Here is a 17,044-nt window from a genome sequence, read left to right as displayed (position 1 = left end):
TGGTGATTTTGGACGACATACTATACTCTGACTTTTTTGACTCATTTTGGACGACATACTATACTATGACAATTTTGAGTGATTTTGGACGATATACTATACTATAACATTTTTGAGTCATTTGGGACGATATACTATACTATAACATTTTTGAGTCATTTTGGACGACATACTATACTATGACTTTTTTTGGTGATTTTGGACGACATACTATACTATGACATTTTTGACTCATTTTGGACGACATACTATACTTTGATGTTTTTGACTAATTTTGGACGACATACTATACTTTGACGTTTTTTGAGTAATTTTTGACGACATTCTAAACTATGACTTTTGATGATTTTGGACAACATACTAAACTATAACATATTGGTGCGATTTTGGTAGACATACTAAACTTGTATAAGTTCCTGTCCTCTCTTTTCTCTTTGTTTGCATTTCATTAAAGTTTTCTAATAGCAGATTCCTCTTCTGGCAGCAAAGAAGACAAGCTAAAAGGTGGTGATTTTATTCTGCTGCCACGCATCTAACAAGATTATCTTCTATCCCCATGTGCCTCTGTAATATATACATATAGTGATTCATATCCCTCTCTGTGTGTGATTGCATTTTATTGTGGGTAGTTTTAAATTAATTTCTCTATACCACTCTGTCTTCCATCTTTCTGAGCACTTGCTATTTCATGCCTCCCACAGCAAGTTCAGCTGCCTTGGCAAACACCTTTGTGTCCGACTCAAGACTTGCCAGTCACTGATTTTTATTGGCTGTGTAATGGCGCGGAACCTAAACATTTATCAGGGTCGATGTATTTCGTGTAGTACAAGCTATTAGGAAATGTAGAGGAGGTGTGTGAGTGTAGAAAGTTAGAACAAAGCAATATGTGTCAGATTGAGCTGTCACCTGAAGGAAAATTAAAGATGTGATAAGCAGGAAGCTGTTTGGGGCTTGTTTTTGCTGCAGTGTGACCTGGCACTGTCTGCTTTGCATTAATGACAAACAACCTCGCCAGAGAAAGTTGGTGCAGTATTGCAAAAAGTTGCTGTTTCCTATAGGTTTGCATCCTATATAGTAAAATGCAAATGAGAAAAGTTATCTGGTTTCTGTCTTAAAGTTGTATTTGTCTACTTTGAGTTTCACCTGACCTAAACAAAGTGGGACAACATCACTTTTGTATTTGGGTGCATTGTGTCCTCACACAGGTGCTGCCTGTCCCACTATGAACCTCTGGTGGGCAAATCTGTGTATAATCCGCTAATGTTCTTAATCCCAAGGTCACATCAAAAATGGATGAGAAATTAATCTGCTGTCAGGTATATTTTGTCTGCGCTTATTTTCCACCAATATTATCCCACCATCAACCAAACCAGCCAGCCAAACAAATCCCTCTGTTCAGACTGTGGCAAACACTCTCCATCCTTTTGTCCTTGTATTTTGAAGATTGCATTAAAATAAGTTTAAAGACAAAAAAAAACAAAGGACATATCACAAAATTAAAGTTTGGTGTTTTGATTCTGTGAATAGCTACAAAGTAAAGCAGTGAGGAGGGAGGGGAATGATTGTGGCAGGAGAACTGAGCCTTTGCTCCCCATGGCAGAGGGAAAGTTAGAAACAGTGTAAATGTGTTACTGCGGCTTCCCTTTGCATGGATGCAAACATCAAGTGTAGTTTGTTTCTGCCATATCTTCCTATGCCATGCCTTGCCGTGCTCATATGCTGCGGTAACAACGCTAATTTCATTGCCTCTGCTTGAGCGGATCAAAAAGACCTGCATTCACTGTTTGCTCCCCGTCTTTCATGCAGTAATCTGCACAAAAGGCAAAGTTAAAGCATGTCTATCCTGCAGCCAGATTTCTCTTTGAGGGGGAGAAATGAGAGGACATGCTTGTTTGAGGGCAGTCGTGGTCACAAGATTTACTCCCAGGTGAATTGTCTGCTTTAATCTCTCACATTTTCTGAAAAGGCCTCAGAGCGGAGCACGCTCAAAGAAACCGGGAGTGTTTACTGAAGGGATTTACTCTATTTTTATTCTCTTTATTAGTTTTATTTCTATTCAAGTTTGTCATTTTAATAAAACATACAATCTTTTGAGAAAGAGGATGATATTGATGTAAAATAAGAAAATAGTGCGTAAAATATCCATATCATTTTAAAGTCACTTCCCTGTCTCGTTCTCATGAAAAAAACAAATGAGGAATAAGTGGATCTGTTTATCCAAACTGAAAAAAACATCGTCTCATCCACTCAGATTCAGACCTGGAGCTCAATAAATAATAATAATGCGAAATATAAATGTCTGTGTAAGCATAATACAGACCCAGGCTCATCATTCTCATAAGTGAGAAAATGTTTAACATTTACACAGACTTTTTATAGTACTGTGCTTTAGATAAAAATGTTAAAAGGTATAACTGTACTGTGGCCTAAGGTACAGACATAAAATACTATGCAGTCTCTTTGAACCTTCACTAGCCAGACGTCGACTCAAAATAAATGTTGCTCAGCTGATTCTGGTGCAAACAGAGGAATCCACACAGCTAAACTCTTTGTGATCTGTCTGTCGTGACTAATTCATTACATGGAGCACACATGTACAGTTATATTTCACTTGTCACAGGAGGAATTAGAATTCTTTCAAAATAAAATAAATTAATTGGTTAAGAACACCCCGACAATTTAATCTGCATAGCTTTTCCACTTTTCTCTTTTAAAGGGAAGGTTGAATAATGACGAAAAGGGCCTTCGCTTCTCATCAAAAAGCTGTTTGTCACGAGAGAACCACTCTCTCCCACAGCACATGCTCTCCTGCAGTATAAGGATGTCTCTTTGTCTTTGTTGACTCATATTAGAGAGCGTCTGTAGATCCCTGTCTTCAACCTGTGCACCTGCAGTAACTCGAGGTGTACTGTCATGTTTCTGACTATTTTTCAACAAGCTTGTGTGCAGCCTTGGTGTGTTCTATCTCTATTCCTCTATGTACAGTGAATCGACATTGTCTTAAATCTGAACCACCTGTGCTCTCCGTGTGGCCTGTAACCTCACTGTCATGACTAGAATGTAAAACGCAGACTCACAGGTACAGTGCAATCTCTGCTCACTCATGATGTCCGTGCATGATCACAGTATTGCATATACAGTATAATTACGTTGGGATCTACTCCAATAATGATGCCAGTCATACGTTGAATGAAAATAAAACTACCAAAGTGCCAACAAATTAAATCACTGAATTGTAAATATATAGTAGATATTAAGATATTTTCTTATCTGCAGAAGGGTTTTGTATATATGGAGCCTGAGAAACAAGCGACAAGGGATGAGCAAGAGAGAAAAAGGAGAGCAAGACAAAGATGCACAAAGGCGTGCTCACTGCAGTGCACTGGAGAGAAGCTGACAGATGGTTTCTCTTTCTTCTGTTTTCCTTTTTTCAAGTTCATGACTTAGGGAGAAATCTTGGGTCCCTGCTGAGTTGGAGATGGATGCGCCCGGTGCTGCTGCTCTTCGATTTCTCCTGGCTTTGCAGAGTCATCCTGGCACAGACCAAACCCTTCCCAGATCACCTGCAATGGTCAGCTGCTAATATCTCATTTTTATCTTTCGGGGTATTTCATTTCTAGTGGCCTCTGTCTCTCCCTCTCTCTCCCTCGCTCTCTCTCTCTCTCCCTCACGCTGTGGCCATATTTTTCTGCACCTTCTACACGTTTGTTGTCTTTCTGACCTTCAAGAAAAGTCATCTCCATCTCAAAGACATGGAGGACGGAGGAGTGGGACACTTTTCAGAATCATGATTAAAAGTCACAAACTAAGTCTGTAGTGAGACCCGTTGGATGTGAAGCTCACTCTCAGAGCTGTGGGCTGCATGAGGGTTTGATGCATAAACCATATATAGACTAAGTGTTCCCTCAGGTCACTCAGTTATGGTGCATAAGTATTGATGTGTCTCATGGAGGCAGGATCAGGATTGCAACACATTGCAGAGTGATGAGATCCTGTACAAGGTGTGTCCTGCAGTAGGTTTCTTTTTTTCTTTTTTTTTTAATTCAGAGTGGGTGGGGCCAAGATCTTCACTGCACCAAGGCAAAATTTCCACTGGATATATATTTATATATACAGTGTATCTGTGTGATGATAAGTCAGTCAGCACAAGCCGGAGAAGCAGATCCAAAGTACTGCACCTCACACGTTTCTGGTGTACATGAATCCCACTTTTATTTTTACACAGAAAAAAAAGGATGTTTTATTTTTTTTTTCTGTTTCGGTTACATTTAAAACCATTCTATGAAAAACTGTAGCACCAGAGCAGATTTTTTTTTTTTTTATTGCCCAGTCTTGATAAAAATGTCAATTTGTGCTATTTTTCTGTTTTGATCAGCTTTGATTGGGGAGAGTCATTTCCTTCTTGTATATAAAAAAAGACTAGCACTTCATTTCTTTTTCCAGTCATTTGCAAAATGAAACAGAGAGAACTGTAGCTGGGGTTTTTTTCTTGTTTTTTTGTTTTTTTTTCAATCTCTCATTTAAATCACAACAAATACATTTAAAGCAAATTAAAAAAAAAAAAAAAAAAAAAAGAGAAAAACAATTGGGCGGCATTTAGCATAATCCAAGCAGGGAATCAGCTTTCATGATGATTATTATATATTTATATATTTATATGTATACATATATATTATGTTTATCTACAAGTATGGCACTTGATTACACAATAGCAAGAAAACACTTCACAAATAAAAGCAGTGGGCGCTTTGGTGTGTGTTATAAATTAAGGAAGTCACAGACGTTAGCGTTTGCAGCAAATTCACCAGATACTGTTTTGCAAGTCAGCTATAAAGCAATGGAATGGTTACATATGTTAAGGTCAGTGGTGCAACACAGGCAACAAAGAAAAAGAAAAAACATGAATTACACTGGTGGAACCATAGTCAGTAAGGATTTATATATAGATATGCATATATATATATAAATCTGGATGATAGAGTTCTCCTTGAACCACCTCCTTGTGTGTGTATGGTGCCATTTAATTAGGTTGGTGCCAGAAACAGGTGGAAAAGCAAACACCGTCAGGTTAGAAGCACGTTTTGGATAAGGTCAGGCTCTCCCAGCACTGTTCACCCTTTAGTGCAATTTTTGCATTTTTTACTCTCTTCAAGTAGCCCACAGCAGAACAGCCCACACAGAGTAAATATGTGAACACGTTAACACGGTCTTCTTCTTCATTTGTCGCATCTTATACAGAGTATAAACGCTACTAAAAAGTTGCATCAGTGCAATAATACATAAGGAAACACACGTGTACTCCCACGCTTGCCATGAAATCCTTAAAAGACCAATAAATTAAAATTAAAAAAATCAAAAAAAAAAAAAAATCTGCCCACTCTTTAAGTCATGACACGAATTAGGCGTGCGGAGCTGTCCATCATGTCCATCATATGCTTCCCCCCCCCCTTTTTACATGTTTATTTTTTTCACACCCTTCACCCCGGGTGTTTGTTACACATAAGCAGAGTCACTGGACTGAGTGCGTCCAAAATTAGGCACACTCATCCTCGGCAAGTCCTTGTTTCTGATCTCATAAATGGACTTCCGTCGAGCCTGCACGCCTCGCACGGCCGTTTTGATTTTCCTCCAGCCCAAGTGATTGAGTTCTGCCAGGTTCAGCACCACACAAAAGCCACTGACCGCGAACATGAAGACCAGGAACACGGTCTTCTCCGTGGGTCTGGAGACGTAGCACTCGACATCTTTGATGCAGGGGTAGCGGTCACACTCGTACACCGACGGGACGTTGAATCCGTACAAGAAATACTGGCCCACCAAAAAGCCAATCTCCAGCGCGTTTCTGAAAACCACCTGGATGATGTAAAACCTGGAGATGCCCTCCTGTCGCCTCATTTTGGACTTTGTAGTTCTCATGGCTGAATTAGGGATCTCTTTGACTTCTAAACAGTCCGGCTCGGCTTCTTTGGTGGAGTTCTCCGTGTTTTGAAGTACTCCATTAACAATGGTGTTCTTTATCTTTTTGCTCTCGTCTCGCTTCAGGGAGTCTTGATCCTTATCTAGCGTCAGATACACTGTCGAGTAGCGCCGCTCCTTCTGCTTGGCCGACTGGTGCACCGAGTATGTGATGAAGCAGAGGCTCGGCGTGCACACCATGATGATCTGAAAAACCCAATATCTGATGTGTGAAATGGGGAACGCCTTGTCATAGCACGCCTGGTTGCAGCCCGGTTGTAAGGTGTTACAAACAAACATGGTCTGCTCGTCATCATAGACAGTCTCGCCAACTATTGCTACGATTAGAATCCGGAAGATGACCACCACTGTTAGTAGGATCCTACAAAAGAAGCAGAAGAAGCAAGGACACAAACAAACACATGTGAAAATACGTGTAAATAACTGATAACAGAGGATGTGGTTTGAGGTGTGCGCCGCTGCCTCGGAGGCTGACGCGCTCAGTCCAATTGTGTTGTGCGGGATTTGGGGAGCTGTCCAGTGCTGAAACCGGACGCTCTTCACAGGATGCCACAGAATGTGCGTCCCGCCACAAAATGTGGTTCTTTTGTCATGAATATGCCGGTGGTTTTGTGTTTTCTTTTTTTTTTTTTTTAAATGTGTTGTGTATAATTTAATGGATGTAATGACATGCATTAGCAATCGGCGTTGCTTTGATTGCACCTGTGCGAGCGTATAATGAAAAAAAGGTGAGAACGCCGACTCTCGCTCAATCTCTTTCTTTGCCACCCGTGGCTGCACAACCACCACTCAAACTCACCACCAAACACCAAATGGACAATGAATGAAGACATGAAATGACACATGGATTTTAGTGTAGTTTTCGTTTACACTTCAGCAGCGTCTTCCCAGGTTCTGCATGGGAGAAAAAAGGAGACAGATGGTTCTACTTAGCTGTCTCGACAAAAACAGGGATTCTGTGAAACAAGACAGAAAAAATCCACAACACAGACACCACGAAGGATTAGGCACCATGCTAAAGACGATCCTGGAGTCACAAGACAGAAACGGGGGACTAGGGACCATGCTAAAGACGATCCTGGAGGCTGCTGCGATTCTTCTGTTGTTCTTGGTTTCTGCTGATCATCTTACCTTCCTATCATAGTAGAGTGCTGCTGAACAGCAGCCTCCAGGAGCCTCTCTAGTATAGTCCATTCCCCCATTTCTGAGCATCCGGAGAAGACTAGGGCACAACGGCACTCTGTTCAAATCCCTCCAAAAAAAGGCGCGTTATTTCCCGTTCTTTCCCGCTTCTCTCTGCCTCTTGTTCTTCTGTCAATCTTCAAAGAGTCCGGTTTTAGATAAAAAAATGCATCCGTCACGGGATGCTGCTGCTGCCGTTCCCGCTTCTCTCCGTGTCTCTGCGCGCTCTCTGTTTGGTTATGTTCTGAGCGCGCAGCGCCGCTGAACGTCCTGCTGTGTGTGCCACGATGAGCGCGCCCACGACGTTGCCACACTCTTCCTTGTCATGGGAGTCTGAAGGGCTGATTACCGTAAGCCCTCCTATTTTCGATCTTCAGATCAGGTTGATGGGCTGCGCGCTGCTGTTGGATGGAGGGAGGTTGGATTTAATGTCTTCCCAGCGTTAATCCGCCTTTAAGTAGTCTCCCCCCCTCCCCCCTCCCCATACGTCACAGGCGCACAGACAGGTCGATGGAGCGCAGCCAGGAGAACCAGTGCTTCTGGTTTTTGGTGTAAAGCGTGCGCCATTCAGTGGACACTGCGTCCAGACTCTTATAAGAGATCTAACCTGAAGTGACACTCGACTCACTAAGCATCTGAATTACATGATGCGCTACATTTAGGAACAGCCTACATGCCGTGTCCTGAGCACAGGGTCAGTGTGGTTCCCTTTGTTTGCAAGTGAGTTAGACTTATTTATATGGAGACGGGAGTTATAATGAAACATATATAATCACTGGATTATACAGATTTATATACATGTAAAAAAAAAATCACCAAATCTCCCTTTCTTGGAGCGGATGGCCTGGTGGGTTTCCGTCACCATGTTGCAGGCTGCAGGCTGCAGGCCCGCCTGCCAGAGCTGTTGTTTCCACCTCGAGCAAAGATGATGCTCTGTATACAGTGACAGAGTGAAAGTACCATGCGAGTTGCTAATCGCTTTACAAGGCAGCCTGCTTGCCTGCTCTCTCTCTCTCTCTTTCTTTCTCTCTCTCTCGCTCTGTGTGTGTGTGTGTGGAGGTTTAAAAATAGAAACAAAATGTAACCCCGCCCTGAATATTACCCTGAGATTTGATCAATTTATGGCGTTGCATTGTGTATGTACACTGACGTTGGGTTACACTGTGTGGTTTGACATTATGTGAAACCAGGAAACGGGGATTAGTGGTCACGTGACAGCAGCGTAGTGTTTTCCTTCCATGATTTTGTGCGGTTAATTTCTCCTGAGGTGCACGGCTTCTCATCTCCACTCACTGTAATATTCTCTAATTCAAAATCGTTCATAACCTTTAACTATGAGGGAGGACGGGAGTTTGAGAAGGAAATCAAGACAGACGTGTTGGATGTCCCGATTGTCATTTATTTATAAACCTATACATTTAAGCGTAAACAAATATTTGACGACGGTGTGTACGAATAGAAAAAAAATGGGAATTTGGCACAGAAGGGAGCAGCGGTGACAGGAGAGTGAGGAGAGAGAGTCATTCTGGTGCTTAGAAGCACTTCCTGTGGACGATGGAGGGTCCAGCCTCGTCATACTCCTGTTTGCTGATCCACATTTGCTGAAAGGTGGACAGAGAGGCGAGAATGGAGCCGCCGATCCATACCGAGTATTTCCTCTCCGGGGGTGCGATGATCTAAGACACAAACACATACAATATGTTAATTAACTGTGGACCTCTGACGGTTACAGTAATTAAATAGTGAGTCAAAGTTACCTTAATCTTCATGGTGCTGGGGGCCAGAGCGGTGATCTCTTTCTGCATGCGGTCAGCAATACCGGGGTACATGGTGGTGCCGCCTGACATGACGTTGTTGGCGTACAGGTCCTTGCGGATGTCAATGTCGCACTTCATGATGCTGTTGTAAGTGGTTTCGTGAATGCCTGCAGACTCCATGCCTGTGCAAAAACAGAGGCCAAGTCAGTGAGGCTCACCGAGTCCTCACTGCCGCCGCCAGCTGCGCCAACAGGTGCTGAAACGGACAGCTCCCGCAGCAGTTGCGCTCTCCGCGGCGCAAAACGTCAACAACGAGCCCATGCTTTAAATGACTCATGTCTATTTATCGGTTATGAAGTGGTGAATATGAGGTGGATGAACTGTGACCTCCACTTAACGATATTGCCTTGGCAGCCAACCGCTAATGTGAGCGATAAACACTCTCTATTTTAAGTAAACCATGCACTCCAGGTTCCACCACTTCTACATACTCGGGTTGTAACGAAGGGTTACTCGAGCCACTGTTGCCTTTATGTCATTTCAAAGCAGTCAGGTCATGTTCATCTGGCATTAACAAGACATTTTCAAGATAACCGTTTCCCTTCTCTGGAAACCATTCAGATGTTTGCTTGTGAAAATGCCAGATCCTGATCTCCAGGTTTGGCACCAACAACCATGTCATGCTCAAAGTCTAATACTCTCAACCAAATACACTTAAACCTACTGGATACGTTTAGTGCGGTGGAAAAAAAACCTCTTCCCCACAATTAGGATTTGCGTCTTTACGCACCAATAAATGACGGCTGGAACAAGGTCTCCGGGCAGCGGAAACGCTCATTGCCGATGGTGATGACCTGACCGTCGGGCAGCTCGTAGCTCTTCTCCAGGGAGGAGGAGGAAGCGGCGGTGGCCATCTCGTTCTCAAAGTCCAGAGCCACGTAGCACAGCTTCTCCTTGATGTCACGCACGATCTCACGCTCGGCTGGAAGGAATCAGGTTTGCGTAAAATTACTCAAATGTGCTTCATTCGCATGGTGGCATTTATGGTTACACTTAATATAACTGTATCATAATAATATGGATTATAGCTTGATTGTTGTGAACAGTGTGCATTCCTAACTCACACTCTGGTCACATGATGTCACATGGTCACACCTGTCTTTAGAGGCTGTGTATAATGTAGAATGTATATGATATTTACATAATTTTGTGTTTTTAATTTTCCGTGATCAGTATCGGACTGATATAGAAGCTGAATATTATATTGGTTCATATACCATTGTATTTTAATAGTTATGTAATAGCCAGGTAATAACAGGGGAAATGTGTGTTGGACATAATGGAGGATTCATCAATTTGATTCACAACTTTGATGTTAGACAATGAAGGTATAACCTGCAGTAATTCTCATTACCAAGCTATTACCTGGATGTTAATTTGGAAGCAACATGGTATTACTGTGATATCATCTCCCCTTTACTGCAATATTAGCATTTGTATTACCAAACTGGATATTGCATTAGAAATTAGATGGTTTTAGTATAATATTTCTTCGATATTACAAAATTGTTCGCGTATTACTATTCTATAAAGTTTTAGGTGATTCGAATGTCAAGACACTTCTGTTTTGTTGTTGTTGTTGTTTGTTCTGTGAGATGTTTATCATTTTGTTTTATTACTGTGTCACTGTGGACGCGCTCAGTCCTCCTCACTCACCGGTTGTGACAAAAGAGTAGCCACGTTCGGTCAGGATCTTCATGAGGTAATCTGTCAAGTCCCGACCGGCCAAATCCAGACGCATGATGGCGTGAGGAAGAGCGTAACCCTCATAGATGGGCACGTTGTGGGTCACACCATCGCCGGAATCCAGGACGATACCTAATGATAAATACATAGAGACGTAATTCACTTCCATGCATGAACTCATGTAACACAATCTCACTGACGCCTGGTGGTGACGGTGTCATCATACCTGTGGTGCGTCCAGACGCATACAGAGACAGCACGGCTTGGATGGCCACGTACATGGCGGGAACGTTGAAAGTCTCAAACATGATCTGGGTCATCTTCTCTCTGTTGGCCTTTGGGTTGAGGGGAGCCTCTGTCAGCAGAGTGGGGTGCTCCTCCGGAGCCACGCGCAGCTCGTTGTAGAACGAGTGGTGCCAAATCTTCTCCATGTCGTCCCAGTTGGTGATGATGCCGTGCTCGATGGGGTATTTCAGGGTCAGGATGCCTCTTTTGCTCTGAGCCTCGTCGCCGACGTACGAGTCTTTTTGGCCCATACCGACCATGACGCCCTGATAAAAGCAAGGACTAGGTATCAATGATGTGATGACAGATAACTGCGGATTATTATAACTCGTTCATCCAGACGTAAACTTTGTGGATGTCCAGGGATCAGTTCAAAAACGGATGCGTAAACGCTCATGCGCAATTACGCACAGACGATGCGCCCGAAGCCATAGATTTATCTTTATATTTTGTGGAAGATTTAAAGAGTTTACTTTACCTGGTGACGGGGGCGACCCACGATGGAAGGAAACACGGCGCGGGGTGCGTCATCTCCGGCGAACCCAGCCTTCACCAGGCCGGAGCCGTTGTCGCACACAAGCGCGGTAGTTTCCTCGTCGTCACACATGGTATCAGCTCTGTAACACACGGTGGCGCATGTGCACACACGCGCACCGTGGGACTATTAGATCCAATCATGAAAAACTCCCTGTTTTGTTTGAACTGGGTGATTGAAGACATCGTTCTGTCCTCACAGACCGACACAATAAACAACAAACACAAGGTCGTTTTTTGTGACCAATCTATCCAGGGAATTGCGATGAGTTAATGTATGCTCACACAATAAGAACAAAATAAGTTTGCTTCATAATTGGATTAGTGTTTTTCACAGTGTCTTGGCTGCAGGTCACTGTCGTTAATGCTGTGAAAACAATATCCCACATCCACAAATGAAAAACAAAAAATAGTGGAGCACAGGCCAATATGGTGAGATGATCCGTTTCAGTTAGATGATGATGATATTGGTTAGTGAAAGATGAAAGTCACTTTCATTCAGGTTAAAAATCCTGTTTCCATCCCTTTGTGATAGATAAATCCACTGTTTGGCTCTTATTTAGTCCTCCTTCAGGCAGCCCATGTAGATACTCACCAGATCAGCACCAGGCTTTGGATGTTGAGTGTGTGAACCAGGGGGTGCTGAACTGTCATGATGCTCCAATTTATACCCAGACAAGTGTATGAGAGATGGGGCTGAGCAGTGAGACCCCGTCTCCATATTTGGTATCCCACTGCTCCGTTGACAACAGCCACTCCATGAATGGCATGACAAGGAGAGGGAACTCCCGTGTGGACATGTGTGCCTGCTGTCCATGTAGGGAGGACAGCAGAGAGAGCAAAGAGACAATAACAGGCTGCCTTTAAACTGTCAATAAATGACCAGAATACTGGTGAGTAATACCAAGATAATGACTATCGATATCAGGAAAATAACCTCAAACAATAGAATAAGATTTAAAACAAAGACACACGTCTTTCTCCTAATTACTTGAAAAACAAAACACATTTTAACAATTAATAAATATCTAGATAACTATAATTGTCTCATGATACATAGTCTGGCAGGACACATGGAGCTCTACAGTTCCAAATGAGTAGACAGCTGTGTTCCACATCTGCAGCCGTTTGACTCCAAACTCCACAAAACTGATTCGTCTCAACAAATCAGAAGAGTCTAAAAGTCTTTACGATTTCATATAGACCCTGTACATTCCGTTGTAACATGGTGGCTTGTTTCTAGGCTCACCATATGGCAGATGAGAAGATATGTTTGCCGATGCATTAATGCAAGCTATTTCCATAAAATCAATGAGTTTTCATTATTGTAATGAGATTTTCTTTAAAGTTATTGATGTTCTGGCCACGCAACATGCTGTGTCTGCAAATTAATAGTTTTCAAAAGATAAAAAAATTTAGGCTCTTTTGGTTTTTGGCATTTGCATACAGTATTTTCTAACTTATTGATCAGTTCGAGCGAAATCCTAACAAAAAAATGTAGTTACAGCTCAGGAAAACAGTTTTTCAATGATGAAATTTGATTTCCAACACATAATGCACAACGACTTTGGCCTACATATACTATCAAAGGTCCGTTCACTAAAGTTAAATTATTATATTTTTAAAAGTCATGGTAATCTATTCTTTAGTGTAAATCACACACAATGTTGATAGAATTTGTTTTTTCCCCGACATCTGAACTATAAAGCAAAGGGAACATCCCTTGTTGTGACAAGTGCCGCATTCCTTCTTCATTCCTGCACTGAGCAGAGTCGACATGGGAAGCGACATTGCCGGTTTACTTGGAAGAGACAAAGAGAGAAAAAGCTCTGAAGGCGGTAAAATAACATTGGCTGAGAGCAGTGGACGGTCCCACCACGAGAAGGACAAGACAAAAGGGCACAGCGAGCCGTGAATCATATGCTGCTGTCACCCGACCCCGAGCCCTAACCCTTCACTGCAGTGTGACTCTTTGTTTTGGTCTTATGTAATGAACGCGAGGGCTGCGGTCTGCTTTGAACATCCTTTTACCCCAGTATTCAGCGAATGCTAATGTTTTACGACCCGAGTTTAGTTAAGTCGACCTGTGGAGACCTGAGATACAGCGGGAGGAAGAAGTATGTGAGCGTCTATATTACATTTTAACAGCATCTTTACATATAACCTGAGTCCAGCAATGGAAATGTCGAAATGATCCAGAGGGAAAAAAAACTGACCTTGTGCCATCATATTACATCTTTATGTTTATTCTCCGCTAGGACCACCACAGTTAGGGGAAGAATGTGGGTCATATATAATTATATTTGTAAACAGTAAAACATTTGTTGACCAAGAAAAGGCTGATGCCAGTGCCTGGATTAGACACAGAGACACTTGAAGGCTGCTCAAAGTCCCATAGTGCACCTCTCACTTTAGCTGTTGCTATTGAGACTAAATCATTATGGCCCCCGCTAGCAACCCCTCAGGAGATCCGCCTCATTACTCCGCAGCAGAGATAAGGTAATAAGGACAAAAGTGTCCCGAACAAAAAACATATTGATTTTCTATGGGAATTTCACATCATAAACAGAGTACAAACCCTTTAAACAACCCTGAGGGGGAAGTCATTTGCCTCATGCAGCCAAGGTTTTGTGCCTAAATCAATAAATGTGCACATATACAGGAATGTCCCCCACGCTGCATCGCGGCGTTTGAGCTGCTCATCAAAAGCTCGCTCAATACAAATGGTCTGAAAGCACTTTTGTTCTTTGCATCATGACGGATTTATCTGTGTTCTAGTGTCGGGGGCCATTTAAAGGTCACAGCAGAGAGAAGACATGAAGCATATTGCTCAGTGAACTCTGGGTGTCCCTTTTCTGGACCAGGCTCTGAATACTGAGTGACAAGCTGTTGGCTCGTGTTTAAGTCTTACTGTAAGTTAGCTGGTTTCTTTACAGGAGCGCAGATCACCAGCACTGAGGCTGCACTACAATAACAATACAAGAATACATCTGCTCATTCAGTATCAGTGAACCAGTCTCACTCTCCTAAAATGTTTTGGTGTTTTTTTTTTTAAATCTGTAAACAAGAGCCAGACAAAATAAGAATTACAAACGGACCAAATGATCACAGTTAGAGAGTAAATACTTACAGGTGTATAATAGATTTATTCTAAAATGTTTAGCAAACACAACACAAAAATGGATTCAAATGGTGGAAAATGCCCTTTCAAACAAATGCCATGGTATGCATTTTTACATATTTATTCATCTTCAAGTTCCAAATGCTCATTCAAAATATAAAATCCTGCAAAGGACTGTCATTTATTAAGTTGAATATCAAATCTAAGGATGTGTTTGTGATTCAAATTCTGAACAGTGAGTGAGAGCAGCTTGTAAAACACTGATGTCTGTGTTTTTAATTCTTGAAATGCTGCTAAAACCCAGTGGAGAGGAGCTTGGTGGTGTTTTCACTCTTACCTCATTAAAATGAAACTGAAACTGCAAAACTTTCCAACTCTATACTTCATAAAAAAAAAAGTCCCCTAATCACCTCATTAGTAAACCACATGCCAGGAGAAGCTCTTGCTCTTGTGGACACAGGAGAAGAAGTGTCCAATTTAACACCTGAGATTTAACACTTGAGATTTCCTTACCTAGCCATTTAGCAGTGTTTCCACTTCACCTCTTGTGTTTGCATGCACACGTGTGCGTGAGATTACAGAGCAGAATGTGGTTGATTGAGTGTGGAGGACGACACTTGTTCCCTCTCTTCCTCGCTGCTCGCCTCGTAGATCTGTTTGCAGCCACGAGGAGGTGGGTTTTTTACCTCAACCAATCTCAGTCACACTGAAAAATCTACCAGCTACCTCTCTCTCTGTCTCTCTCTAATCTGTCTGTCTCTCTCTAATCTTGTCTGTCTCTCTCTCTCTCTCTCTCTCGCTGTAAGGCCCGTTGCCTAAAAAAACCCAGGAACAGTTGAATTAAAATCTGTGGATTATGTGTTTTGCCTCATACCCCCTGGATGTTTGGGAGCAGTTGTGGGCAAGCCAAAAATAAATAAAAATCAGGTCTCGTATGACATTTGAACATTTGCCAACTGGTTTTTAATAGAAGAGGGAAAATATTCATGAAATATTCATGAATCGAATGTGAACAAGCTGCAGAATCGAGGAGAGCTATACCCAGATTTTAGTAAATCTTGAATCCTGTGCTATTTTTGCACGGTGCCACTCACAACCCAAGGAGTTCAGTTAAACAGGCTTTAGCTTTTCTCATCATCTTGCCTATTTTCAAATAAATGTAATATCTAGAGCAAATAGCACATTTATAACTGGAAATACGTTGCTTTTTGTGCAACGTGCTTCCACCGTGTGCCAGTAACCTCATCTGCCCTTCATACGAAGCATTTTTAAAAGAAAGGTTGTCTTATTTTATAAACTGCAAGTGTTTTATATGTCAAATGTGCACACAAACCTGTTCTGTAATGAAATGCAGAGGAAGAAGAGCCATTAAATAAGAGGAAGATGGACATAATGACTGAAGTGGACTGTTACACTGACACTTGAGGCACAGATTATTCTCCACGACACAGTAGGAAGTAAATAAAAGGGCAGACATTAAAATATGAAAAGAAGCTTAGAAGACATTTTTTGAAGTAAAAAACAACAAAAACAATTAACACTCACCAACAGCGTTACCTCAGGCCTGAAAAAAATCATTGCAGAACAATATAATATCGTGTTAGGCTCAAAGTTAACAGGGTTGACTCTCAGGGATACTGAGATACTACATACCATAATAGTGTGCACCTAAATAATTGTAATTCTTTCATAACTTACATTTAATCACATTTTAAAGAAACACTCTGTATACGTTATACATTATAATATAATGTGAATGTAAATGTGCTATTTAAAAGCAAACCTTAGGGCACAGAAAGCACATTATCCAGTATAATAAAGTGTCCCGGGTGAATTCTACTCAGCACACAGACACAGTTCTCCGCTCTTGACTTAGCATTTTTCACCTTTTCCTCAGGGTGTTGTCACTGAACCACTTTTTCAGAGATTTTTAGCACATTATGATGTTTGATATTGAGGTTTCCAGTCCATGGGTGGAAGAAGAGGGAAAAAAAAAAGAGGAAATGTTCATAACGGGTAAAGAAACAATTTTCTTTGAGCTTCTGGGCAGTAAATGTAGGTATAATGTGACAAACTTGTGTTACTCTTGCACTTTACCCAAGTTAAAAAACACATTTTCTGACAGAAGGTGCTGACAGAAGGAATCGAACATTTTTCGACTCTACTTGGTGGTCGTTTACCATGTTTAGTCTAAAAGTGGCTCAACCTGAAGTCTTTAAAACCAAGTGTAATGTGAATTTACTACAACCTCCTCTGACTCAGATGAGATAGAAGCAGACAAAACAACATTACTGAATAAAACCTGAAATCTTTCTAATATCTGTACTTCTCAATGTAGTATTTATAATGTTTACCTTGACCTTCCTAAAAATTCCTCAGCATGTATCCTCCAACCAGACACTGAGTGCATTCAACAAACACGGGCAGTTAACAAACACAGAGG

General features: G+C 41.8%; 2 protein-coding genes across 3 annotated transcripts; both read right to left on the bottom strand.

The window, feature by feature from the left end:
* Window positions 1-4,357: 4,357 nt before the first annotated feature.
* Window positions 4,358-7,600, bottom strand: gjd2b (gap junction protein delta 2b). Of its 2 annotated transcripts, none has more exons than XM_044047389.1 (2): window positions 7,108-7,600; window positions 4,358-6,337 (listed from the first exon to the last, which is right to left on the bottom strand). In XM_044047389.1, exons 1-2 carry the CDS (start codon window positions 7,176-7,178, stop codon window positions 5,494-5,496), a joined length of 915 nt encoding a protein of 304 aa, XP_043903324.1. In that variant the 5' UTR covers window positions 7,179-7,600; the 3' UTR covers window positions 4,358-5,493. The 2 variants fall into 2 exon arrangements, with proteins under 2 accessions (XP_043903324.1, XP_043903323.1); XM_044047388.1 differs by having other exon boundaries at window positions 4,358-6,870; window positions 7,108-7,175.
* A 936-nt stretch (window positions 7,601-8,536) lies between these two features.
* On the bottom strand, window positions 8,537-13,909 carry LOC122782840 (actin, alpha cardiac muscle 1). Its single transcript, XM_044047390.1, has 7 exons — window positions 12,076-13,909; window positions 11,425-11,563; window positions 10,888-11,212; window positions 10,632-10,793; window positions 9,706-9,897; window positions 8,916-9,097; window positions 8,537-8,834 (listed from the first exon to the last, which is right to left on the bottom strand). The coding sequence occupies exons 2-7, from the start codon at window positions 11,551-11,553 to the stop codon at window positions 8,691-8,693; spliced, it is 1,134 nt and encodes a 377-aa protein (XP_043903325.1). The 5' UTR covers window positions 11,554-11,563; window positions 12,076-13,909; the 3' UTR covers window positions 8,537-8,690.
* Window positions 13,910-17,044: the final 3,135 nt, after the last annotated feature.

The sequence above is a fragment of the Solea senegalensis genome, linkage group LG16 (assembly GCF_019176455.1).
Source record: "Solea senegalensis isolate Sse05_10M linkage group LG16, IFAPA_SoseM_1, whole genome shotgun sequence".
NCBI classification, from domain to species: Eukaryota; Metazoa; Chordata; class Actinopteri; order Pleuronectiformes; family Soleidae; genus Solea; species Solea senegalensis.
The sequence above is the reverse complement of the archived record's forward strand: the minus strand, read 5'-3'. Positions and strand labels throughout refer to the sequence as shown.